Raw genomic sequence first — 27,448 nt, 5'->3', positions numbered from 1 at the left:
GACACGTTAGAGCCGTTGTCCACATGGTTGGGTCTGGTAGTTTTACAGGAATGACTTGGCTAGGGCCGTGGCTAGCTCTGAAACGTTAACCCTTCTGCTCGACCGGTTAGAGGCCATGTCCTCCATCACCTCCCCTCCGCCCCAGAGTCAGCAGTGGGGATGTTTGTTGCTGATTACACCATGCATGCTCACAAATGAGCTTTCTCCAGGGGCTGCACAATCTTTTTTTTTAAGAAGGTAAGAGAGAGGTAAAAGTGGACATTAGATTACTGGGATATGAGGATGGGTAAGCAATAGTGGGGAGCAAAGGTATGGAGGAGGTACTACGCTATCCCAGCAACATGCATCTGCTTATCCAAGGACTGTCTAAATACCCCTAATGTGGGCTTTGAAAAGTACCAGACTGGGTAGTGAAGTACTTCGGGAATTGCTGAGAAATGCCGTGAAGGTGTTTCAGAAAGGCTCGGTGTTGTCCTCAGAACCGCAGCCCTTGCGGTTACAGCGGACCAGTCTGGCTCCATGACGCAGTTATCCCTCGACCAGTTTGTCTGGTCGAAGGTGGAACTGAAGGAGAAGGAGCCCTTAGGTTGATGCTGGCTGTTCCACTCCAGCCAGAGCATCACTGACCATCCTTACTCCTCATGGTGCTATTGCTGGAGACGGAGTGCGACAGAGGTTCACCAGACTCTTCCCCCAAATAGCACGACTGGCCTCCAGAGAGACATTGCACACACTAGGCCTGCGTTCTCTTAGAGCTCTAAAGAACGAGGGGTGATCGCATTGAAGCCAGCCACATACTGAAAGGGGACGCAATTGCCGAGTGGTATTATTGCTGGGCTGTTAATCCAGGAGACCCGGGTACAAAACCCGCCACGGAAGATGGTGGAATTTCAATTCTTTTCTTAAAAAAAAAGTCCATTTTCAGGGAAAATCTGATCCGGTTCATTAATGTCCTTTTAGGGAAGGAAACTGCCATCCTTGCCTGGCCTGGCTTACTTATGACTCCAGACCCACAGCAATGTGCTTGACTCTGAGATGCCCTCTCAGCAGCTCGGGATGGGCCATCAGCGCTGGCCTGTCTACACCCTCATCCTGTGAACGACTGTCTTTTTCTTTGAATTTTCAACGTCCCCCCTGGTTGGGGAGCCTAGAACCGGGGTGGGGTTGGAGAACACCGCTATCGCTAGGGTTCAAGATGAGAATGTTTTTTATTTGGAGAGTGGTGAACGTTTGGAGTTCTCTACCACAGAGGGCTCAGTCTGTTTAGTGCAGAAATTGATAGTGCCACTGATAACCAGAAATCTGAGTTATGGGGATGGGCTGAGTAAAAGGCTTTGAAATGTTCAATCAGTCTTGATCGTAGTGAATGGCAGGCCAGGCTGGACGGGCTGAATGGCCAGCTGTGTTCCGTCACCAGAGGTGCTCGTTTCCTCCTCTGGAACAGTTAACCTTTGGGAAGCGGGGATGCCAACGCTGCGCAGTGGCCTCGCTCTGATTTCTTCTCCCCTTGTAGAAAAGTTTAAGCCTGTTCGGTGCCCTGCTACAAAATGTGGCACAGACTTTTGAGAGTCATCTCCCCCGCCCTGTCTCCCTCGCTGTCTCTCTCCTCCCCCACATGGCCCCTTATTTGTTGGTTATCCCACTACTGTACATGCGCAGCTACTTCTAATAAGCCCAATTACCATTTCAAAGCGAGCAGACCAAGACTTTCTTGTGTGCCCAAGTGTCACACTGCTCATAAACAAGGGTATTATTTACTTGCAAGCTGCATTAACTCCTGCGTGAGAGAGGCTTACAAACCCCATTCTTGCATGCAGCACAGTTCAGACTATGCTGGGGCTCACTACCATCCAGTAGCACATCAGTTAATACAATTTAGCATCGAGTGCCCTTTCCGAACACAATCCTTAACTGTTGCAGCGCAAACTCGGCATAGGATCTCCCTGTCGAATATCAAGTCACTGTGCTGTATATAGAAAGCATGTGCTTTGCATTCTTATCACTCGCAGGTGTCAGTGTGCTTGAGATGCTCGAGGCTGCAACGTAGCCTCTTGCCACCAAAGCACCTGCGATATCTTGCTGTTGGATGGGAGGTTCTCCGCACCACCAGCTGAGGCGCTCCCCTGCTGAGCATATCCCCGCTCCCTGGGCCTTCAATCAAGCACATCAACATTGAACAGCCCGGCCCGTGTCTGAGCCCCCGATGTTGGCAATGTGAGCCAAGGTGGGGTGGGCGGAGTAACATGGCAGGCCGGGTAGAGAGCAGAACGGGCACAAGGGGCTGAAGATCCTCCTGCTGTTCCTCCCGGCAGCGAAAGGTTTGGAGAGAGGCTTGGCACGGGCACAGGCGCAGGGCAGGAGCTGGTGGGAGTACTCTGTTCCCTGCCAACCAGTCACAGCAAGCAGCGTGGGCTGATGGGCCACACTCGCTCTGAATATTAAGACAGAGGGACGATCAGTTCTCAGCAGCAGGACGGCAGCGTCTCCCACATTTGTTGCATGCCCCCATCCTCCGTATGTTTCTGTACCCAACGAAACCGAAAGTCTTGGTTCTCTCCCCCCCCCCCCCGCCTTCCCAACACCAGAGCGGGTATCCAGCGCTGCTCTGCTCGGGTAGCCGTCCCCTTGCGTCAAAAAAACAAGGACGCCCTGGCCGCTCCGCCCCTCTAGATCATGCTGTCAGCTCAGGAGATGTCCATCGCCCGCTCCAGCAGCTGTTGCATTAACAACAACAGCTTTCAGCGACAGCAGCACCGTTTCGGGGCCCTGTCCCCACCGCGCAGCCAGCAGCAGGGGCCTGAGGCTCGGGCGGGCAGCCTCACCGGCGTGAGGAACAGCAACACCTACAGCCACAACCTGGACAAGAACCTCCTGTCGCTGCTGCGGTTCTTCCACAGGTAACGGTGCCGAGGTTTCCAACAGACCCCGCGTCCGTGTAGCGCCTGTTGTCATCACCGTCTGTTTTTTGTGGCCAAGTCGTTATTCAATGGTAGTTAGTCACCAACAAGTGGAGTGAGCAGAACCTCCTCCCGCCTTTGCCTGTTCGCCAAGCAGTCTGTCTGTGCACAGCAGGATCCCGCAGAGTGTTCAGAGAGCTGGCAATTTGATGTTCAGTTGAGAGGTTTACAGAAGTAGGAGAAATTCCTCCTTTCCCTTTGGGCAGGCAGGTGTAATGGTCGTTCAGTGCGACTGAGGTTATGGGCTGGAGAGAAGGCTCGAACATGCAGTTACCCACCTCTAGGAGTGAGGGCATACGCAGGTAGAGGCCATTCAGCCCGTCGAGGCTGCATCAATTCTCTGAAGAGCATCCCACCCAGACCTAGCCATCCCCTGTAATCCTGCATTTCCCACGGTAAATCCATTTAACCTCCGCATCCCTGGATACTTTGGGCAATTTTCCACGGCTAGCCCACCCTAACCTGCTTTGGACTGTGGGAGGAAACCAGAGCATCCAGAGGGACCCCACGCAGACACCAGGAGAATGTGCAAACTCCATGCGGACAGTAACCCAAAGGAGGAATTGAACCTGGGTCCCTGGTGCTGAGAGGCAGCTGTGCTAACCCACTGAGCCACCCCAGTCGGACAGCCCACTGAGTGGCAGCTGGCTCTGATCCTCTGAGGATGATTTGAGGCGAGTGTTGGAATGAAATACCCTTGTGTGCCTTCCCTCTTGTGGTGCAATGCATTGGGGTAGCAGGACATTGATGGGGACAATAGCAACGTGAGGGAGCAAGGGTAGGCACAGCCATGCCTCAGTGTTTGTAGATCAGAGCAGACGGACGTCAGTCAGCGACCGTTTCTGTGCATTCTCACTGCTGTGGGACCCTTGGTGTTTGTATTGCTGTTTAGTGATGGCCCTAAACTTTTAGCAAGGTGCGTGATCTCGCTGAGCAGGAAGGGGAGGTAAGGTGGAGTTACCTGAAAAGAATATAATTGCACTTTGTTTAGAACCTCATGCAGAGCGAGCAAACAGGGGAAATACACGTCTCAAAGTCCACATTCTGGGGTTTCCCATTTTGCAGAAACTGAACTGGACTTGCCATTTTAATACTGTGGTTACAAGAGCAGGTCAGAAGTTAGGAATCCTGCAGTGAGAACTCCTGCCTCTGTGTTTGTCTGATCGACAAGGCACAAGTCAGGGTGATGGAACACTCCCCACTTGCCCCGGATGGGGGCAGCTCCAACAACGCTCGAAGCTTGACACCATCCAGGACAAAGCACCCAGCCCCTACTTGACTGACACCACACCCACAAACCCCACCACCACCGATGCTCAGCAGCAGCAGTGTGTACCATCTACAGGAAATTCACTGAGGCTCCTGAGACACAGCTGCACCTAACCCTAAAGCTGAGACCCAGAACAGTGGTCAGATCGAAATAGGACTGATAACCATTGGAACATCAGCTCAGTTCGACTTTAAAGTGTAGGGGTCCCCTACTCTTATTCTCTGCTGATAACCAGAGCACAGGCCGTGACTGAACGATCACAGAGATGTGGCTGGCTCAGTTGTTGAGACATTCACCCTCAGATGCAAAGGCCTCCCATGTCCTTGTTAGGGCCACTTCCATTCGGAAAGCTGTCGGCAACTTTGGAACACCTCACCCCAGAGCGCTGACTGCATATGGAACACCCCACCCATTCTCACTGTCAAGACTGTGCATGGGGGAAGCAGAGCGGAGGGTGGCTGTGGCCGAGTTCCATGGATATTCTCTCCCAGCCTGCTCATCCTGCTTTCCTGTATCTTCCTGGCAGTGCCACAATGCTTTACTTCATCACACCAAAGCACAGAGCCTCTCGTTCGAGTCTCGTCAGCAATTGCAGGATCCGTTAAACTGGCCGGAGAATGTGGCGACATTTTCTTTTTAAAATGAGAAGCGGAGCGGGAACAGGGACCCAGCTTCATTTTGAAGTGCGAAATGTGAAATCGGTTGGGCAGCGATAATGCTTGCTGGGCTAGTAATCCTGAAGCCTGTGTTAAAATCCCAGGTTTGGACCCCACAATTGGGTTTATAGAATGGTTACAGCTCAGGAGGAGGCCATTGAGCCCAGACAGCCCATGTAAGGAGGTGAGTCGTCACCAGCTGGCAGGGGGCAGTTAGGGATGGGCATTAAGCTGTGCTGTAGCCGCTCTTGCCCATATTCTACGCCCGGGTGAATCTTCCAGAAGTCTGGAGACCCACCAAACCCACCCCTCTCCCTAAAAGAATGCAGAAGATGAGAGAGAAAGGCATATGAGATACCTGCCTTTGTTGGTCAGAGCTTTAAATATAAGAGCAGGGAGGTAATGATAGAGCTGAATGTGATCTTAGTTCGACCACAGTCTACCGTTCTGCCCTAGGAAGGATGTGACTGTTTAGGTGCAGCTGTGTCTCAGGAGCCTCAGTGAATTTCCTGTAGCTGGTACACACTACTGCTGCTGAGCATCGGTGGTGGTGGGGTTTGTGGATGTGGTGTCAGTCAGTGCTGTAGGAAGGATGTGTCTGCCCCAGAGCGGGTACAGAGGAGATTATCCAGGATGTGGCTCTGGACTGGAGTGCTTCAGCTGCTAGGGGTTGTTTCCCTTACAGCAGTGAAGACTTTGGTTGGGTGGGGGAAGAGGAGGAGGAGGAGGTGCAGTGTGATCTGATTGAGTTGTGAAAAATTATGAAGGCCGTAGAAACATTTCCCCTTAGTCAGGGGATCAATCACCAAGACGGAGGGAGGGGTGGGGGCGTGGTGCAGAAATAGGTCTACAGTCGGTAGGTGCTTGATGACAGGAATGGACGTGATGGGCAGAAGGTTGTCTCTAATGAGCAGGTTACTGTGCTGTTGTTTATGTTCTGGTGCTTTCTGGGTGGCCATTTATCACATGGTAAGATAGCAGTGTCCAGGCTTTGGGGCAAGGGATTAAGTATCAGGCAGGAAAGGACAGGGGCTTCCTTCGCTGCTCCTGCTGCTGGTGGCTGAGGGGAGGATGGGGCCTTGCCCCCCCCCCCCCCCCCCACAACACTCTCACATGCACACTCAGTGAGGCATTCCTCCTCACTGCCTCAGAGTGATGACCTGTTTATCTATCACTCGCCAGGTGTATGGGGTAGTGTGCACGGGTTTAGCTGCTGCCCTGGGAGTGGGGAGCCCAGCACGTTTACGTGGTAGCAGGCCATTCAGCCCATCGAGGCCGCACCAACCCTCTGAAGTGCATCCCATCCCCTACGCTATCCCTGTGACCCCGTGTTTCCCATGTCTAAACCGTCTAACCTGCACATCTTGGTGGGGGTGGAGCTGGGAACCGGAGCACCCGGAGGAATGCCGCGCCCTCACAGGCACAATCAGCCAAGGAATTGAACCTGGGTCCCTAACGCTGTGAGGCAGCAGGGCTAACCGCTGAGCCACCCAATACAACCCCCATGGGTCAGCTAGAGACATGACCGTGTTCCCAGCAGCCACCTGAGCTGGCCTGCGGTGGGAGTTGCATCATTGGGTTTTTCCTGCACAGGGTGAGTGACAGAGCGGGGTCTAGCCTGCGCTGGTGTGGTGCTTCTGGTCTCTCCAGATAGCATCCTTAACAGAAGACGAGCAGCCAGGCAAATGGGGTGGTGTCGGCCCTTTCAGTCCAAAGGGCTTGGGAAAGAGCCGCAGCTGACATTTAGGGAGGGGCGAGTTCTCGGGGGAGGGGGCACGGCCTGCTGACGGTGGAGCGATGGGAATCAGGCCGCGCAAGCCTCTGGGATTAGAGCACAACAGAGATCTCAGAGGGTTTGTAGGGCGGGAGGAGGGTACCAAGGTATAGGGAGTTGGTGCCTAAGGAGGGTTAGAAAGGAAAATAAGGCGGACACCTGTACATCACCTTGTTCTGTGTCAGCGCTGCCTGATGTAACCCGCTCCTGCAGTTCATTCATGTGCAGGCCCTAGTAGCTAGTACCCTTGAGAAAGAGTGGCTCAGTGGTTAGCATTTGTACCTCACAGCACAAGGGACCCAGGTTCGATCCCACCCTCGGGTGAATGTGTAGGGTTAGCATGTTCTCCCGGTGTTGGCGTGGGTTTCCTCTGTGTGCTCCGGTTTCCTCCCACGGCCCAAAGATGTCCAGGCTGGGTGGATTGGCCACATTCAGTAGTGTCCAGAGATGTGTGGATTAGATGGGTTATAGGGTCTGGGTGGGATGCACTGAGGGTCGGTGTGGACTTGTTGGGCTGAAGGGCCTGTTTTCCACACTGTTGGGGTTCCCTGATGGTCGAGCCGAGTGGCTCACAGGGAGTGATGTGAAGACCAGACCAGGTACAGGTGGCAGTTTCCCTCCCTAAAGGACACCAGTGAACGAGATGGGGTTTTGATAGTGGTCTTCTGGTCAGCCTCTCCCAGGCTAACATTTTCAATTTTGGATTTACACGCAGAGCTGAGTCGGCATTCCCCTCACCTGGCTGCAGTAGAATTTCAATCCCCATTATCTGCAGCGTTTGCCAGTAACACAGTCACTCTGCTGACCAAACACCTCTTGCTGCCCTGTTCAGAGCACAGTTTTTAAAGACCTAGCAATGAAGGACCTTGCTACGCTGCATCCTCAGTGCCTCAGTCTGACCTGAGTTGTGCTTTTTTTAACACCATCAGGGGGCAGCGTTGGCTGCCTGATTGCAGGCTGCTCACTCAGTCATAGAGTCGCACTGTCGACGCAAAACGTCTGAGCTAGGCTACTAAAAAGCAGTGCTGGAAATGTGTTGTCACCTTGGGAGATCAGTAAGCACCGAGCTGTTTACTGGTCTTAAAACCAGAGAGAGTTTCCATGCATATAGTGCCTCATGTTGTCCCAGAGCGCTCAGCAGTTAGCGAAGTACTTTTAAAATGTAGGAGCTTCCAAGAGAGAAGCTGTGGGATCTCTTTTCAAACATTGGAAAGAAGTGACTGGGCTTTAGTCAATGTCTCATTCACAGCAGTAACAGTACTCTCATGAATGTGAGATTTAGGAGCAGACCGTTCACCCCCTAAGGCTGGCTGTGCCTTTCAGTAAAATCACAGCTGATCTAATTTTGGCTTTAACTCCTCAGTGGACTCCTTTGTCAGTCCGTTCTATCCCACAAAGGGATAGATATATCCTCTAAGGCCATTCTGTCAGGCCTCCTAGCGCGCACTCTCACACTCTGTCATGAGCGTGGTGCCCACTAAAACCAGAATCAGACTCTTGCATAAACTGCGAAGAAGGCCTGACAGCTCCTTGAGTCTGTTCCGTTCAGGGGATGGGATTATGGCTGGCCTGTATCCTAACTCCCATCAATCTCCCGTGACTCCATAATCCTGTGATATTGCTTTATCTAATTAAATCGATCTCTGATTTGAAATGACCCGTTGAGCTGCGCCCTTGTGCTTTTCATGAGACTGAGTTCCTCAATTCTAACAACGAAAGAAGTGATTCCTAACTTTCCTCCTGGATAGGGATTCGGATTTTAAAATACTCAGCCCTGGGACACTTTAAAACCATTGTGCGTATTCTCTGACTCTCCTTTTCCCAGTTAAGTCTGTAAATCCTGTCAAAGACTGGAAGAATCTCAATCGAATAACTCTTGCATGTTCCAGAGCATTGCAGACCTCCTTGATGAAATCTGACCTCCCAGTGGTCTAAAATGTTCACAGCTCAGAGCCCAGGCTTGTTAGGTTCCGCGAGGGACTCCTCCACACACACAACCCCCCCCCCAACCCCCGGCTGCACCCTGCTAAGGGAGCCTGCTGTTCCTTTCACCAGCTCCCTCCTGGTCTCCCCTCAAACCTGTCAGTACTGTCAGCCCTCACCACCACCTCCCACATTCCCACTGTTCTGCAGGTGGCAGAATCTCTCCTGAATTCCTGGTCGGGTTTGTGAGCATATTTTCCGTCAACCTACAAAGCGGAAATGCCTTTACGCTGTTGACTCAGTCAATCATGGGGCATTCAGTGGTGGGGGTGGGGGGAAAGGTGTCTTCATTTTGTTGACCAGTTACCAGCCTTGATGCCCTTCCAATTATCTTTTTGTCTGCCAGTTTCACGAGATGGATGTCGCGCTCTAAAGTATAGTTTTCTTAGTGCTCTGTATCTGCCTTGACCTCGTTTTTCCCGTTATGTCACTGACTGGACGATGCGGTGTTAATAAAAACCCAAAGAATTGGGGACGCTGTAAACCAGGAACAGAAACGAGTTGCTGAGCAGTTCTGAGGAAGGGTCACTGGACCTGAAACGTTAACGCTGGTGTTTTTTTTCCTTCACAGGTGCTGCCAGACCTGCTGAGCTTTTCCAGCAACTTCTGTTGATGGAGTTTAATGCTCCATTGTGCAACGACAATGGCTTGTGTTCAGTTTGAGGGTAGTTTAGACATGGGGCTTGGCAAACCCAACGCTTAAAGTACTAAGTAACTACCTGGTGAATGTTTGATTTGATTTATTATTGTCACAAGAACCTGATACAGTGAAAAGTTTTGTTTTGCGTGCAATACGGACAGATCACATGATACAAAGTGCATTAGGGTAGTAGAACAGAGCGAGGAATACAGCTGCACAAAGAGCGACAGCAGCATTAAAATTTGAGAGCTCCTTTCAGAAGTCTAATAACAGCAGGGAAGAAGCTGCCCTTGAATCTGTTGGTGTGTATGTTTAAGCTTCTGTATAGATAGAGGTGTACAAAATGATCGGAGGGATAGATAGAGTGGAGAGCTGCAGACTTTTTCCGAGGGTGGAGGTAGCTAATACGGGGGGGAGCATAGTTTAAAAGTGAGTGGGGGGGTAGATATCGGGGAGACATCAGAGGTAGGTTCTTTACTCAGAGAGTGGTAGGGGCATGGAATGCATTGCCAGAGAGGGCAGTGGAGTCGGCCTCTTTAGGGGCATTTAAGCGGCAATTAGGTAGGCAGTAAGGATGATCGTATAAGGGAGGCGTGGAGGTTACATGGACCTCAGGATGAGGGTGAAAGCTTGGCACAGCATCGTGAGCCGAAGGGCCTGTGCTGTGCTGTGCTGCTCTATGTTCGATGTATCTCCTGCCTGACTGGAGAGATTATAACTGGGGTGGGAGGTGTCTTTGGCTGCCTTCCCAAGACAGCACAAAATGTAGGTAGCCATTGGATGGAAAAGTGTGATGGACTGGGCTGTGTTCATGGGATTGGGATCGGCGTGGGGTGGGGTGGGGCGGGGCGGTGGGGGTGGTGGGTGTGTGCGGATTGCCACCTGGAACTGTGCTCCGGGCTCCAGACGTGGCTTAGTCTGACCAAAGCCAGACTTGCTCTCTGTCTTACGACTGAAGTAGCTGCCTGCAGTTTGCGACTCTGCTACTGTCCCCTCTCTCCCCCCCCCCCCCCCCCCCCCCCCCGGCGCCACCCTCGTTACTCTAATTGTTACGCAGTTGCAGGAAGTGTCTGTGCTGAGTGTGTAGAGGGGTTTCAGCTAACGACCCCCCGTTCCCCATTGACAGGCTGTGGCAGTGAGAGAGGCGTGCCGCCCCTTCTCCGCAGTTTGTCGCTCGTTCTGTTCTGCGCCCACTGATGCCCCTGTTTCTTGTTTCTCCTTTCCCCCCTCCCCTCCACAGTGGTTCCAGCAGCAGCATGGTCGCCATTGACAACAAGATCGAACAAGCCATGGTAAGAGGGCTGAGCCTTTGTTTATTACGGACTTTATCCTTCCTGCCGGAGTGGCTGTTGTCTGCCCCTGATTGCTCCTTCAGCCAAGTGCCGTCTGAGGGCTGTGGTATAGAGTCACGTGTAGGCCAGACCGGGTGAAGGGCGGCAGATTTCCTTCACCGGCAGGGACACGAGTGAGTCAGGTTGGGGTTTGCCGACAACATTGTCACCTCCGTGGCTCCTGAGCCCCACCGATTTAACTTGTTTGAACGTACATTCCAGCAGCTTCCGTGGTGGGATTTGAACTCGCGTCCTGGTCACAAGCCGAGTGTCAGTGCTTCCGTCTCCTCCCCAGTGGGGCGAACGTTGCTCGTCTTCGGGGCCGTCAGCCCTGACATGGGGCCGTGTGTTGCCGTGCAGTCAGGCCCAGCGGTTGCTGTGAGTCTTGACCTCCCCTCCCCGGGCTTGTGTACGTCTAAGGCCATGCAAGCTAGCATTTGAGGCCTGTGGAGTCTGTGGCCCCCAGTCCCACTGCAGTCACCTGAGAGGACACCAAACTCTCTGTACGAATGCCTCCCTTTCATTGAACCACCTTGGGCAGATGTTTAGGAGCAGGAGAAGGCCATTTAGTCCCTCGAACCTGTACCACCATTCAGTGGCTGATGTGCAGCCATCTCCATTAACCTGCCTTTGGCCCATATTCCTTCGTTTCTCTGCTGTTTAAAATTGGCAGAACCCAGTACCGTTTGTGGGAGAGAGTTTCCAAACCTTCGTCTGTAGGATTTCTTCCGAACGTCTTGCCTGAATGGTCTGGCCCTAATTCTGAGTATGCCCCCCTCATCCCAGCGCCGCCGCCCTGTGGAAAGTATTCTCTTTGCCCCGTCTATTCCCGTTATGCACGTGATTCCAGGGCCTCTGGAAGAGCTCCTTGTAATGCACTGTCCCCGGACCGTGCTTACCCCTCAGTCAGCAGCAGTAAAGCTGTTGGCCATGACTGTGAGCCACTATACTGCCACCATGTACCACACTGACCGTGGGATTGGCCGGCAGGTGCCTCCGATACCGGCGGTCAGTTCACGTGCCCCACCCTGGAGCTTGAGCACTTCCTGGCTTGGAGCTGCTCCATGCAGTGTGCCACATAGCGTACGTGACTGTAAATGTGGCGGAGGGCAGGAGCTTCCCTTTCCCACGTGTGGATTCCTTCACCTCTGCCTCTGGCGTGTGCTAGCCCACTGGGTCTCTACAAGCCCTCAGCTCAGGCCTGCTCCGTCACTCACTGAAGCGCACGCCCCATCACCGTCCCCCACCCTGAAGTTTAAACATTGCACGGGCTGTGAAGCAGCGCCCTCCCCAGAGCCGACACATCACAGTGCGGAGCGGCCCCTGTGGTTTATGCATCCTCCCTGGCCGGCAAAACTTGGTTTGTTGTGTTTTATTTTCTCCGTTTCCTCTCGACGCGTCATCTGTGCAACCAGGAAACCACCGTGTGAGTCCGCTTGTGCGTGATTGGTGCCTCTCAGCAGGAGTATTAATATCTGCGTATATAAAGGGCTGCCGGTGTGGGCACACTGTCACACCGTGCTGCGGGTTGGAGAGGTGGCAGAGGCTTCTCATTCTATTTGCAGATGCCCATCGCTTCACGCTCACACCAACGACCCAGGATGCCCGACGATGTAGGCCCCCTACAGTGAGACGGATAAAATTGCTTTGCAACTCGTTTGGAATCTGTGATTGTAGGAAGGGTTTGGCTCAGGAGGTTTGCTAGATGGCAGGTGGAATCTGTGTGTGCTGCAAGTTAGAAATGGTCGGTGCAGATTTGCTGTCTCTTGCTCCTTTCTTTCACTTTTTTACCCCATCTCTCATTCCCTGTCACCCCTTCTCTCTCTTTCCGCCATCGCCTCTTCTCTCTCTTTCCTCATCCCCACTGTCACCCATTGTCTCGCTCTTCCCTTGTCCCCACCATCATCCCCTCGCTCTCTTTCCCCCCACCCTGGTCCATCTCTCTGTCTCTCCCCCCCTCCTTTGTCTCTCTGTCTCTCTCTCATTGTCTTCCCCCATTTGCTCATCACCTCACTGTCTCCTTGATCTCTCCGTTTTACTCTTTTTTTTCTCCCATTCCGCTTCTCTCCTGTTTCTCCTTACACACACTCACCCCTTCTTCTCTCTCTTTCCCCATTTTGTTGATGTCTAGGCACTTTATTTACATTTTTATAGTTGGTTATAAGTTGATGTTCATCGTGAAGATGCACTAATTTCTCGGTTTAAATGTTTAGATCAGACAGTGCTGGTCTTGGGTACAGATTTCAGGAATTAGCAATTGGTGCAGAATGTAGGAGCAGAATCCGAGAAAGGTGCTAAATAGCATGGGGCAGTGATCAGCGACTTTAATAACAAGCAGTGCCGATAAAACAACATTAATCAGGCTGAACAGCCATGCCAACTAGAGGAAAGCACTGAGACCCTGTAATGTCTCACTCTTTTCTCTTTGGCAATGCATCAGCCAGTCAGAGCCAACTGGCTGACCATCAGCACCCTGTTCTGCTGAGATATTGCGTGTTGGGAAATCGGCATTCTTGTCGTTGGTCCTGATGATTACCAAATGGGTCACACCAACGCTGAGAGAGAATGGGAATTGCTGTACAAAACTCAAAGCCTCGCCGCGGTTTACAGTGCTGATCAATGGTTTCCAATAAACAAAACGATGCAAGCCACTTCAGTTGGGAAGCAGACAAGTACCGTTTGGTTCAATGTTTTCTCTGCCATTTGAGGCCTGTGTCAGTCGCCTGTCCCTTGCCAGCTCTTGAGAAGGTGGAGGTGAGCCTTTGCCTTAATCTAGTGCTTCAGGTGGGTCCTTCCCTGGCCGAACAGGGCCTCTCACTCAGCTGTTTCATGGGGCAGAGTCAACTCATTGCTGTGGGCCTGCAGTCATGTGTAGTCCCAGAACGGGTCAGGATGGCATATCTCCCTCGCCAAAGGGCATTAGTGATCGCAGATAAGTTTCTATGTGAAACTACTAGATTGTCAATCACAGTGTGCAGGCTGCTGTGGCTGTTTTGGTCCAGGTTTGGGGAAGGGGACTGTCAATGGATCAAGTCTTTGCACATTGCAAATCGTGGTGCTGTTCTCTGAGATAACAAGGTGTAGAGCTGGATGGACATAGCAGGCCAGGCAGCATCAGAGGAGCAGGAAGGTTGATGTTTCGGTTTCTGAAGAAGGGTCTCGACCCGAAACAGCAGCTTTCCTGCTCCTCTGATGCTGCCTGGCCTGCTGTGTCCATCCAGCTCTACACCTTGTTACCTCAGATTCTCCAGCATCGGCAGCTCCTCTTCTCTGTGATGTTTGAGTTGAAAATCTCTCTGTCTTAGTTTTTAAACTGTTTTCCACCCCACGCAGGACTTGGTGAAGAGCCACCTGATGTACGCGGTGCGGGAGGAGGTGGAGGTGCTGAAGGAGCAGATCAAGGAACTTGTCGATCGCAACGCCCTGCTGGAGCGGGAGAACGCCTTGTTGAAGTCGCTTGCCAACCCAGAGCAGCTGTCCCAGCTCCAGGCTCAGCTACGGAGTACGGGCAGCACTGTCACTGGGTCGTCGGGCTCCTCACCCGCCAGCACTGCCTGAGGCAATGAGACAGTGGGCATAGTAAAACGTTCCTTACCCTCCCCACCACCACCTGAAACACTACATGAGACAGCAAGGTGAGGGGAGGGCAGTGTACCTTCCGGTACCGACACTCCAGCACCGAGCCCACAGGATCCGAGCTTCAGAAACAAACTGATCGATGTGATGCTGCTAACCTGGCATTCGCTGCCTTTTTTCATAAGACTCTGTGTGTGTGGGGCACGATGGGATAAGGGATGGCTGCCTCTCTAGAATCTGCTCAAGATCTGAGGGAGGGTTGAGGAATGAGATGGGCCCTTCCACATCCTCATACTGGTGCCTGTCTGTCTACCCCCTCGATCCAGCTCTTTCGCTCACTCTCTCTTTCGTGCTTTCAATCCTTTGCTCTCTTTCTCTCTGTCTCATCCCTCCCACGCAAGCTCCCTCCCTGCCTCGTGCGCTCATTTTCTTTTCCTCCATCTTTCGCACTCTTGCTTGCTCCTGCTGTCTTTCCTCCCTCATTCCTTCCTCCCACCCTCCTTAGGTGGGAATTCAGTGACCAATCATGTGCACGGAGATGGGATTCGGAAGGCTGTTTTTGTTTGGATGGGCAGAGAGGGAGCATGGGTGGGTGTGGGGAATGAGACCTCTACTACCCTTGCCTCCCTTAAGCCGTGCGGGTACCGTCACCCCCCACCTCACAACCACCATTGTCTGCTGGCCTCACTTAGTTCTACAGGGTTCCTCCTGATTGGGTGGGATAGAGAGACAGCCTCTGCGCACACTGTTTTTGTTTTTGTTTGTTAAATTGATAAAGCCTTACCTTACCTCACTAGCCAGCACCAGCTGATTGCTTTCTTAAAATGCCTCTCAAAACATTGCCCTGGCACCTTCCCGTCGCCAGGAGAGGTTTGAGCCTACCCAGGCCTCTTGTCGGGAATAGGGAGATGGCGAACCACCAGCAGGCATACTCGAGGTCCACAGCGATCTTCACTCCCTGTTTGCCCAAGCCCCGAAACGAGCGGCAGCAGATTGGAACTGGGTTTGGAGAGCAGGAATGTTCCCATCCCGGATTGTCTCTCAGCCTTGACCCGTTAGCCCCAGCCTTAAAGATAGTTGGAGCACCCTCTCCGTTATAAATGGGCTCACTGTCGCAGTCCAGGAGTGGAAGGTCGCCTTCCACCAGGGTTACAGGAGGCCAGCATTCCCTTGAGTTTCCTCAGCTGGGGAGCGGGAGGGACATGAGAGGAGATGCCGCGTACGAGCCTGGGGATAGAGTGGGCACTGGCACAGTGGGATAACGTACCTGAGGGATTATGCACATCTGCAGGGGAGGCGGGGAGGGGGTGGAGACTAGCGAAAGGGCTGGCCCTCACGGGTCTGTGGGTGTGGGAATGAGATTAAAACATCCTCGGTCGCCCTCAGTTTAAGAGAGATGAAACAGCACCACCTTTACTCGAATCAGTTTACTCTGTCTTTCTAGTTTACATAGCTGCAGCCTCTATTGATGGAGGGATCAGTAAATGGGGCGATGCAATCCGTTCTGTTCTCGAAGCGCCTTAAAGATGATAGATATTTGACCTATTCTCAGTTTTTATTTGGGCTTATCCGTTTTAAATAATCACTGGTTTGATTTCGTGGGGTAACAGTGTAAAACCTGCGACCGAAGAAAAGATTTGTAATATTTACAAATGGTGAATTTAGTTTCAAGAGAGTGCTTAACTTTTTTTTTGGAAAGAGACGAGGGCTCCTCGTGAGAATTCTTTTAATAATTTGAACTTGGCTGCTCTGCTCGCTGAGAAATCGATAACTGTGACCGCCCCGTCCATGTGCACTCAGGGCGGCCAGAGCGTGGAATCCCCGGTTTAAGGCTTCGTGTTTGGAAAGGGGGGCTTGTTCGGTGAGAGTGCTGCCTGTGTGTGCAGTGTGTTCGGTTGGTCAGGGGTTCGGGGTGGGGGCTGAGTGTTGGAGGGCTGAAGGTGGCGTGTGATCGGTGCTGGGAATTGATGGAGGTGGGAGATGAGTGAGGGCAGCCACGTGTCATGCTCAGGCCATGGAGGCACAGGTTCCATCCCTCGGAGTGTGGGGGTGGGGGGTGAATCCCCTCTTCCACATGCCCCAGGTGCCAGTGCATTTCCGTAACTCCCACAAAGGTGCCAGTGCGATGGGGTGAACCGGTGATTGGGTTGAGCAAAGCTGCACAGAGCAGGGGCCGGAGGGAGGACACAGTAGTTTAGCCTCTGCTCTGGTTGGCGTTGCGTTCGTCTAAGGATTGATCTGTTACACCGCAAGGTGGCTGCATCTCATAGACTCAGAGGGACGGAGGTCGGTCTGCTCAGAGTTTGGGCAGCCATATGTCAGGTAGAGGGGTGGCTGGAATCAGACATGAGGCAGTCAGGACAGTCCGTAAGGAAGCCAACAGTGGGGCAAGTGTGAGAGCCAACAGTTCAGATCCCGGTGGGCACTATTGGTTTGACAGCGAACGGAGAGGGAGATCCCAGAAACGTTCAGACTGTTCCCCCTGCCCTTCTCCCCCACCACCACCAGCCCCTCCCGACGGTCTCGGCCTCATCCTGGTGTTGTGACTTGAGGGGGAGACACCCAGAGGGCATTGGGTCATGATCCAGTGGGCAGGTTTTTGCAGATCACCGTCCTATCCCATTTTATCCAGTGCAGCCTTACCGTGCAGTGACATCCATCCAGGACAGAGCTGGGGCAAAGATTCCTTTTATTACAATAACCCCCTTGCAGCCTGGTGACTAATGGATTTGATTGCCAGAGGGTGGTAGGGTTTTGAAGATTGCTGTGTCTCTGTTATAGCGGTTTCTGCCCACGGTTTGGGCGTGATCTCCCTGAATGGTACCTTGCTGTATCTAACACCACCACCCCCCACCCCCCACCCCACGCTCGGCACTGTCTTTATTTGCTCTGCCAACTTATCGTTTTTTTATTTCTTTTTATTTGGAAAAAAAATCTTGTAATTAAAATCGAAAAGCACAATGCAAGAACCTCCCTGGTGCGGAGTGTGGTGTTAGCGCATTCGGTGTTGAATTTCTTGCAGTTTTTATTTTGCCCTGCTCATTTTAACATAGCTACAAAGGAGCTGGGGCAGACCATTCGGCCCCCTTGAGCCTGCCCCGCCATTCAATGGGACCACAGCTGATCATCCAACTCAATCCCCTGTTCTTGGCTTCCCCCGCACCCTTTAGCCCTGAAAAGTACACGTAACTCCTTCCTGAAAACATTCAGTGTTTAGGCCCTGACTGCTTTCCGTGGCAGAGAATTCCACAGGATCCCCCGGTTTCTGGGTGAAGACATTTCTCCTCATATCTGACCTACTTATACTGTAATCCCCACCTTCTGGATTCCCAGGTCATTGGGAACATCCTGCATTTGCATAGTCCTGTAAGAATTTTATATGTAAATTGTGAGGCCACCCCCATCCCCTTCTAAGCTGCAGTGACTTCAGTCCTAACTGATCCAGTCTGTCCTCACACGTCAGGCCTGTCATTCAGCCAGGTGAACCCTCACTGCATTCCCTCCATCACCAGAGCATCCATCCTCCGGCAAAACTGCACACGGTGGTCCGGGTGTGGTCTCTCTGAAGCCCTGTACATGGCAGCAGGACATGCCCACTGCTGTACTCCAGTCCTCTCCCTCGGAACGCCAGCATCCCATTTGCTTCCTACCTCACGCTGTTCCTGCACCTCCATCAGATAATAAGCCACCTTCCTCTTTGGTTAAGTACATATCTATCAACATTATACTTCACCTCCCACATGCTAATTGTCCAAACTCAGCGTCTGGTGTCACCCATTTAACCAAGCCAGCCACACCCCAGTGCAACTTTCCTGAGGCTCCAGCCTACAGAGGCTGGCTATGCCAGTGGTAGGTATGGGCGCCAATGGTCGTGGAGGTAGCTACAAGTACAGGAGATTGCACCCTGCTTCCTCGAGCCCAATTTGATTGTTTTTGGGCAGACCAAGAAGAGGGTACCCCTTCGCACCCCTGGGCCACCCTGGAACACTGAGTTTTGTTTCTCAAACCACTGATGTGGGTAAATCATACTGCAGCAGTAACTTGTGAGGGATGAGCCATTTCTGAGGGCTGGCCCTTGCTACAGACGGTTCAGAGCTTGAGATGATAAAGTTAGAGAGAGTCGTACAGCACAGAAACAGACCCTGCAGTCCAACTCTACATGCTGACCTGATATCCTAAATTAATCTAATCCCATTTACCAGCATGTGGCCCATACCCGACTAAACCCTTCCCTATTCATGTCACCAGCCAGATCCCTTTTAAATGCTGTAACTGTACCGGCGCCCACCCCTTCCTCTGGCAGTTCATTCCACACACACACCGCCCTCTGTGTGGGAAATGTTGCCCCTCAGGTCCCTTTTAAATCTTTTACCATAAACCTACATTCTCTTTTTAGTTTTGGACTCCTTTACCTCAGCAGGGTCTGCAGAAGACCTTATCCGTGCCCCTCGTGATTTTATAAAATCTTTGTAAATCACCCCTCAGCCTCTGACGCTCCAGGGAAAATAGCCCCAGTCTATTCACCCTCTCCCTGTAGCTCAAACACTCCAACACCCTTGTAAATCTTTTCTGAACCCTTTCCAGTTTCACAACATCCTTCCTACAGCAGGGAGACCAGAATTGAACTGTGTTCCAAAAGTGGCCGAAACAATGTCCTGTACAGCCGCAACATGACCCTCCCAACTCTTACACTTAACGCATTGACCAATAAAGGTAAGTGTGCCGAACACCCCCTTCACTGCCCTGTCTACCTGCAGCTCCGCTTTCAGGGAACTATGAACCTGCACCTCCAAGGCTCTTTGTTCAGCGACTCTCCCCAGGACCTTACCACTAAGTGTATAAGTCCTACCCTGATATGTCTTTCCAAACTGCAGCACCTCACTGTGTTGAATGGCCTACTGTATCGAGACCAACTGTTTGCAAGCCCTCTGCAGATAGTTTCACACCTGTGTCTCTCTGTTCCCTTTGAGTCTGTCCCTTTAAGGATTTCCCCTACGAAAGGTGCGATTTAATCTCTGTTCAGCATTTGGTGTTCTGTGGGATCTTGTGCACTTGAGTTGTTTGAAGAGTGTGGGTGGATGTGCCTGGGATAAATAGCACCGGTCTCTGACCACACTGCCAGCTGGGGTTCCCTGGCCATTCTGCAGGGGAGCAAGCCAGGTTAATTGCTGTGATGTGACATTGACCTGTAACCCTGCCGGTCAGTGGTCAGTTAGCTCTGGCTGGCTTACAGAGCAGACTGATGCCCACCTCGGAGGTCACTATTTAAAAACCCCACCTTCTCAACTGTCCCCTCACTTGACCTGTGGTGACCTGCAGGTTCCACTTCCCTCTCTTCCCTTGACTTTCTCTTCACTGTAAAGTGGAAGAGGGGAAATAGTGGGCCGAGAGCAACTGCCCTTTGGCATCGACTGATGTGACGTTCGACAGAGTGTGACCTCGAGGAGCCTGACCATAGAGTGGCAATCATCTCCATTGGTTGGCGTCGGACCTGTCAGAGAGGGAAGATGGTCATGGTTGTTGGAGGTTGCTCATCCCAGCTCCAGGACATCTCTGCAGGAGCTCCTCAGGGTAGTGTCCTAGGCCCAACCCTCTTCAGCAGCTTCATCAATCCCCTTCCCTCCATCGTAAGGTCAGAAGATGATTGCACAGTGTTCAGCACCATGCGTGACCCCTCAGATACTGAAGCTGTCCGTGTTCAAATGCAACAAGATCTGGACAATGGCTTAGGCTCAAGTGTTACCCCTGTTATGTAGTAGCATGCAATGACCACCACTCTCAAATGAGAAATTCACGTTCAATGACATTGCATTCCACAAATCACCTCCCAACCCACATCCATGGGGTTATCGTTGGTGATAAAGCAAACTGGACTGGCCGCGTAAATACAGGAGCAGGCTAGAGGCTGGAAATGCTCTTGCAAAGTAATGACATTCAGGCCATTCCTTCAGTGTCTCTGAGTTAAAGTCTCAGTTCTCCTTCCTTCAGCTCTCGAGGGAAGTGAGTTTGGAAGGTGGCTTCTAAGGAGCCTCGGTGAGTTGGTGCAGTAAATGGTAACCATGATATCAGACACAATGATCTGATGCAAGCGACAGGAAGAGATATTATGACTGACGGACATAGTTATTTTGAATAAATCTGGACAGTGATGTTACCACACAACACTGGGACTTGGTAGTGTGGACACTACCTGAAAATATGAAGTTTAGTTTGGTCAGAGCTGGATTTAAACAGCGTGGATTAAAGGAGAGCGAGAGATTGAGGGACAGCAGTGGCTGTGAGACCAGGATGTGGACTGGTGGGAATTTGGAGACGCTGAGGAGAGTGGCTCACCGAGAGACGGAAGGAGAGGTGAAACCCTGGAAGAACTTGCAAACAGGATTAGGAATGTTAAAGCAGAGCCATTTCCCCATCAAATGCTACATGGGCCATGGTGCAGATGGGAAGAAATGCTGAAGGCCAAATGCGTACTCTCACAATTCCCAAGGATCGGGGCCTGTCCTGACTCCCTCAGGCTCGGGGCCTGTCCTGTCTCTCTCGGATTAAGTTTGCAATTTTGAGGAGGTGATGGCCTAATGGTACTATCGCCAGAGACCCAAGTAATATTCTGGGGACCTAGGTTCAAATCCTGCCACGGCAGACGGTGGAATTTGAATTCCATAAAATATCTGGAATTAATAATCTAGTGATGACCGTGAATCCATTGTCCATTGTTGGAAAAATCCACCTGGCTCACTGATGTCCTTCAGGGAAGGAAACTGCCGTCCTTACCTGGCCTGGCCTGGCCTACATGTGACTCCAGACCCACAGCAATGCGATTGACTCACATCTGCCCTCTGGGCACTTGGGGACGGGCAAAAATACTGCCTGGTCAGTGAAGCCCTTATTTTGTAAATGAATAAAAATAAAATTGTAGCAAGGCTTTGCGTGCGACAGCAGTGGGATATTGTACCTCTGCAGGTTTTTGTGCACGTTCCTGAGAAGATGGGATCGTGCAGAGATTGAGGACACTCAGGGCCTGGGGCTGAGGTGAGAATGATGACAGGTTGACCCCACTCTCGTCTAGCATATCCCCACAGTGTTTCAGGCGGAGACAGAGCTGTATGGCACGGAAACAGACCCTTCGGCCCAACTTGTCCAGATATCCTAAATTAATCCAGTCCTGTTTGCCGGCGTTTGTTTGTCACAAATGTTGCTGTGCTGCGCTGCACAGCTCACCCCAGAGCAATGCCCATCTGAGCAAGGTTGGCAGATGGTTAGGGTCAAAACTGGCCCCACGCTTCCTCGGCCGCTGTGGGCTGGAAGGGTCACTGGAGGAGCCAACACACTCTCTATCTCTCCCAAAGGGCAGTGGGAACTGTTTCTGGGTATGCAGTCGGCAGATGGGGAGCCTGGGCTGGGTATTTGGGTTAAAGTACAGACAGATAGTTAAATCATCGATGCGGCGATGCTGGAGTGGGGGGGTGTGTTTAATTTGCACGGGTTTTGGGGCAAGTGCTTTATTTCAAGGTTGAAGGGCCTCCAAAAACATAGGCTGACACAGCGCGGAAGCAGAATCTTCGGCCCCACTCACCCGTGCTGACCAGGTTTCCCAAACTTAACTAGCGCGATTTGCCCGCATTTGGCGATTAGGGATGGCCAACAAATGCTGGCCGTGCCCCATAAACGGATCGAGCGGTGACAGTTAGGGCTGAATGGCCTCAGCCTTCTCCATTCCATGGACGCCAGGCCAGGTAAGGACGGCAGTTACCTTCCCTGAAGGACATCAGTGAACCAGGTGGATTTTTCCAACAATGGACAATGGATTCACGGTCATCACTAGATTCTTAATTCCAGATATTTTATTGAATTCCAACTCCACCATCTGCCGTGATGGGGGTCAAACTCAGGTCCCCAGAACATTACTTGGGTCTCTGGATTAACAGTCCAGCGATAACACCACTCGCCTCCCCAAAGTTATCCTTGGGTGGTCCTCAATCAAGTATGGGCAGTGTCCCAGTATAATCTGGGAGGCTTGATGAAGACTGCCATGTCTCTGGGAACAGCACGGTGGCTCAGTGGATAGCGCCACTGTCTCACAGCACCAGGGACCTGGGTTCGATCCCACCCTCAGGGTGACTATCTCTGTGGAGTTTGCACGTTCTCCCTGTGTCTGCGTGGGTTTCCTCTGGGTGCTCCGGTTTCTTCCCACAGATAATAGATCTGCGGGTTAGTTTGGGTTGGCCGTGCTAAATTGTCCCATAGTGCCCAGGGATGTGCGGGTTAGGGTGGGTTGGCCGTGCTAAATTGTCCCGTAGTGCCCAGGGATGTGCAGGTTAGGGTGGGTTGGCCGTGCTAAATTGTCCCATAGTGCCCAGGGATGTGCGGGTTAGGGTGGGTTGGCCGTGCTAAATTGTCCCGTAGTGCCCAGGGATGTGCAGGTTAGGGTGGGTTGGCCGTGCTAAATTGTCCCATAGTGCCCAGGGATGTGCGGGTTAGGGTGGGTTGGCCGTGCTAAATTGTCCCATAGTGACCAGGGATGTGCAGGTTAGGGTGGGTTGGCCGTGCTAAATTGTCCCATAGTGCCCAGGGATGTACGGGTTAGGGTGGGTTGGCCGTGCTAAATTGTCCCATAGTGCCCGGGGATGTGCGGGTTAGGGTGGACTGGCCGTGCTAATTTGTCCCGTAGTGCCCAGGGATGTGCGGGTTAGGGTGGATTGGCCGTGCTAAATTGTCCCGTAGTGCCCAGGGATGTGCGGGTTAGGGTGGATTGGCCGTGCTAAATTGTCCCGTAGTGCCCAGGGATGTGCGGGTTAGGGTGGATTGGCCGTGCTAAATTGTCCCTTAGTGCCCAGGGATGTGCGGGTTAGGGTGGATTGGCCGTGCTAAATTGTCCCGTAGTGCCCAGGGATGTGCGGGTTAGGGTGGACTGGCCATGCTAAATTGTCCCGCAGTGCCCAGGGATGTGCGGGTTAGGGTGGGTTGGCCGTGCTAAATTGTCCCGTAGTGCCCAGGGATGTGCGGGTTAGGGTGGGTTGGCCGTGCTAAATTGTCCCGCAGTGCCCAGGGATGTGCGGGTTAGGGTGGGTTGGCCGTGCTAAATTGTCCCGCAGTGCCCAGGGATGTGCGGGTTAGGGTGGGTTGGCCGTGCTAAATTGTCTCATAGTGCCCAGGGATGTGCGGGTTAGGGTGGATTGGCCGTGCTAAATTGTCCCGTAGTGCCCAGGGATGTGCGGGTTAGGGTGGACTGGCCGTGCTAAATTGTCCCGTAGTGCCCAGGGATGTGCGGGTTAGGGTGGGTTGGCCGTGCTAAATTGTCCCGTAGTGCCCAGGGATGTGCGGGTTAGGGTGGATTGGCCGTGCTAAATTGTCCCGCAGTGCCCAGGGATGTGCAGGTTAGGGTGGATTGGCCATGCTAAATTGTCCCGTAGTGCCCAGGGATGTGCGGGTTAGGGTGGATTGGCCGTGCTAAATTGTCCCGTAGTGCCCAGGGATGTGCGGGTTAGGGTGGATTGGCCGTGCTAAATTGTCCTGTAGTGCCCAGGGATGTGTGGGTTAGGGTGGGTTGGCTGTGCTAAATTGTCCCGTAGTGCCCAGGGATGTGCGGGTTAGGGTGGATTGGCCGTGCTAAATTGTCCCGTAGTGCCCAGGGATGTGCGGGTTAGGGTGGACTGGCCGTGCTAAATTGTCCCGTAGTGCCCAGGGATGTGCGGGTTAGGGTGGGTTGGCTGTGCTAAATTGTCCCGTAGTGCCCAGGGATGTGCGGGTTAGGGTGGATTGGCCGTGCTAAATTGTCCCGCAGTGCCCAGGGATGTGCAGGTTAGGGTGGATTGGCCATGCTAAATTGTCCCGTAGTGCCCAGGGATGTGCGGGTTAGGGTGGACTGGCCGTGCTAAATTGTCCCGTAGTGCCCAGGGATGTGCGGGTTAGGGTGGATTGGCCGTGCTAAATTGTCCTGTAGTGCCCAGGGATGTGTGGGTTAGGGTGGGTTGGCTGTGCTAAATTGTCCCGTAGTGCCCAGGGATGTGCGGGTTAGGGTGGGTTGGCCGTGCTAAATTGTCCCATAGTGCCCAGGGATGTGCGGGTTAGGGTGGGTTGGCCGTGCTAAATTGTCCCATAGTGCCCAGGGATGTGCGGGTTAGGGTGGATTGGCCGTGCTAAATTGTCCCACAGTGCCCAGGGATGTGCGGGTTAGGGTGGATTGGCCGTGCTAAATTGTCCCATAGTGCCCAGGGATGTGCGGGTTAGGGTGGATTGGCCGTGCTAAATTGTCCCGTAGTGTCCAGGGATGTGCGGGTTAGGGTGGATTGGCCGTGCTAAATTGTCCCGTAGTGTCCAGGGATGTGCAGGTCAGGGTGGATTGGCCGTGCTAAATTGTCCCGTAGTGCCCAGGGATGTGCGGGTTAGGGTGGGTTGGCCGTGCTAAATTGTCCCATAGTGCCCAGGGATGTGCGGGTTAGGGTGGGTTGGCCGTGCTAAATTGTCCCATAGTGCCCAGGGATGTGCGGGTTAGGGTGGGTTGGCCGTGCTAAATTGTCCTGTAGTGCCCAGGGATGTGCGGGTTAGGGTGGATTGGCCGTGCTAAATTGTACCGTAGTGCCCAGGGATGTGCGGGTTAGGGTGGGTTGGCCGTGCTAAATTGTACCGTAGTGCCCAGGGATGTGCGGGTTAGGGTGGATTGGCCGTGCTAAATTGTCCCGTAGTGCCCAGGGATGTGCGGGTTAGGGTGGGTTGGCCGTGCTAAATTGTCCCGTAGTGCCCAGGGATGTGCGGGTTAGGGTGGGTTGGCCGTGCTAAATTGTCCCGTAGTGCCCAGGGATGTGCGGGTTAGGGTGGGTTGGCCGTGCTAAATTGTACCGTAGTGCCCAGGGATGTGCGGGTTAGGGTGGACTGGCCGTGCTAAATTGTCCCGTAGTGCCCAGGGCTGTGTGGGGTTGGCCGTGGGAAATGGGGGGCCACAGGGATAGGGTAGGGGGGATTGTGGGAGGGTCAGTGCAGACTCGATGGGCCACATGGCTGATGCCTGTGGCTGACCCATCAGTGGGTAAACCGGCAGGTAGAGAGGGTGGTCAATTGGTCAGAACGTTGAGTTGGGAGGGTCATGTTGCGGCTGTACAGGACATTGATTAGGCCATTTTCGGAATACTGCGTCCAATCCTGGTCTCCCTGCCACAGGAAGGATGTCGTGAAACTGGAAAGGGTTCAGAAAAGATTTACAAGGATGTTGGAGGGTGTGAGCTACAGGGAGAGGGTGAATAGCCTGGGGCTATTTTCCCTGGAGCGTCAGAGGCTGAGGGGTAACGTTGTAGAGGTTTATAACATCAGGAGGGGCATGGATAGGGGGAATAGCGAAGGTGTTTTCCCCCGGGTAGGGGAGTCCAAGACTAGAGGGGCATGGGTTTAAGGTGAGAGGGGAAAGATTTAAAAGGGACCTGAGGGGCAACATTTTCACACAGAGGGCGGTGTGTGTGGAATGAGCTGCCAGAGGAAGTGGTGGGGGCTGGTACAATTACAGCATTTAAAAGGCATCTGGGTGGGGACATGAATAGGAGGGTTTAGAGGAATATGGGCCATTATATCTCCCATTCTGTCTCTCTCACACACTCATTCCTGCTCTCTGTCTCTCCCATTCTCGGTCTCTCTTACACTCTCTCTCTCTCTCTCTCTCTCTCTCTCTCTCTCTCTCTCTCTCTCCTTCACTCTCTCTTTCTCTCTCTCTCTCGCTCTGTCAGTCTGAGACCATCTCTTCAACGACCCTGTTTCAGGATCCAGGCCTAATCCCCCATGTACCTTACTGAGGGGGGCTGCCGGAGGGGAACGTCTTTCGGAGCAAACATTCCGAACCGGGAGCCCCTTCAGCTGGATTCTCAAGATCCCGCACTCACTATTTCAGAGAGGGGAGGGAGGGTGGGGGCAGGGAGTGGAGGTGGGGGTGGGAGGCTGGTGAGGCTCTCCCCCACCGTCCTGGGACCTCGATCCCATAATCGACAGCATCCCGAAGGACACGTTCCCCGGTCGCTGCCCAATAACGGCCTCTCTGGGAGCGTGCCACAAACGAACTGGTGGCCATCTTACCTCACCTCACAATGACGCCCACCCACGAAGGCGTTCCGTTGCCATTTTGGAGGGGGGGGGCACTTCCTGGTGGGGGTGGGGTGTGCCAGGTTCCAATCACTAACCTGTCTTCCCTAAAAGAGGGCAGGGGGAAGGCAAGAGTGGGCTGGCCAGTGATGCCTTGCCTGGTTGAGTAGCCCAATATCAGGAGCAGGAGTCAGGTGGCACCACCATGTCTGCCCTGGTCACTTTGCCCCCCACCCTGCCGCTGCCCTATATGTCACTGACCGGCCTGCCCAGCTGCCTGGAGCCGACAATCCATATGCCCACCAAGAGCGAGGCCCTGTGCCTGGAGGGCACTTGAGTACCAGCTGGACCACACAGAGTGTGACCATACCTGCTTCCTCCTGGGCTGGAGCACCAAGGACTTGGAGTGCAAGTGGGGAGGGCACAGGGTTGAGGTGATGGACCCAGGAGCTGGAGGATGGCACCAATGCTCGAGAGTGCCAGGTTTGGGTGGTGCAGTGGGGTGCCATTTGTAAAAGCTCAGTCATTGGAGAGGGCCCCTGCAACATAAAGGAGCGGGGCAGCTGCCCAGAGCTGACCGGTCGCTGGCGGAAGCTTCTAGCCCCTCCTCACTTGCAGAGCTTGCTGTGTTGGAGCATATACTCTGCCAGTTGGATCACTGGGGACACAGCCACTGGTGCTGTAGTAACACTGGTGACCTAGAGGGGGCATTATGCCTGTGTCACTGCAGTAACCTATGCGGGGGAGGGGCATTACTCCAAGATGGAAGCGTGCAGTACAAGGGGATGAGGTCAGGGGTACGGAGATTTTGAAGCTTGCAAAGTCCACATTGAGACCATTGTGTTATAGGCTTCCAAGGCAGAATAAGAGATGCTGTTCCTCCAGTTTTTGGGTGTCATTGCTGTGACAATGGAGGAGGCCCAGGATGGACATGTCGTCCAGGGAGTTGGAGGGGGAGCTGAAGTGGTTTGCAACTGGGAGGTGTTGTCTCTTGTGGTGAACCGAGCATAGGTGCTCCACAAAGTGGTCTCCGAGCCTCCACTCGGTTTCCCCGATGTACAGGAGGCCACATTGGGAAGAGTGGACACAGTAGACCACATCAGTGGATGAGCACCTCCTTGACCTGTCCGTCTCCTCTCCACCCATCTGCTCTTTTATCCACCTTCAATCACCGTGTCCCCCCTTCTATTTATTTCAGAAC

At 53.0% G+C, this 27,448-nt stretch overlaps 1 protein-coding gene across 2 annotated transcripts in view; it reads left to right on the top strand.

The window, feature by feature from the left end:
• LOC125448692 (TSC22 domain family protein 4-like) overlaps positions 1-14,980 on the top strand; it is a 66,945-nt gene extending 51,965 nt beyond the window's left edge. For both annotated transcript variants that reach the window (XM_059643867.1, XM_059643866.1), the window contains exons 4-5: positions 10,521-10,572; positions 13,945-14,980. In XM_059643867.1, coding sequence (XP_059499850.1) covers positions 10,521-10,572; positions 13,945-14,169 — 277 coding nt within the window. In that variant the 3' untranslated portion in view covers positions 14,170-14,980. The remainder of the gene's footprint in view (positions 1-10,520; positions 10,573-13,944) is intronic.
• Positions 14,981-27,448: the final 12,468 nt, after the last annotated feature.

Source organism: Stegostoma tigrinum, unplaced genomic scaffold (genome assembly GCF_030684315.1).
Source record: "Stegostoma tigrinum isolate sSteTig4 unplaced genomic scaffold, sSteTig4.hap1 scaffold_302, whole genome shotgun sequence".
Taxonomy (NCBI): domain Eukaryota; kingdom Metazoa; phylum Chordata; class Chondrichthyes; order Orectolobiformes; family Stegostomatidae; genus Stegostoma; species Stegostoma tigrinum.
The sequence above is the reverse complement of the archived record's forward strand: the minus strand, read 5'-3'. Positions and strand labels throughout refer to the sequence as shown.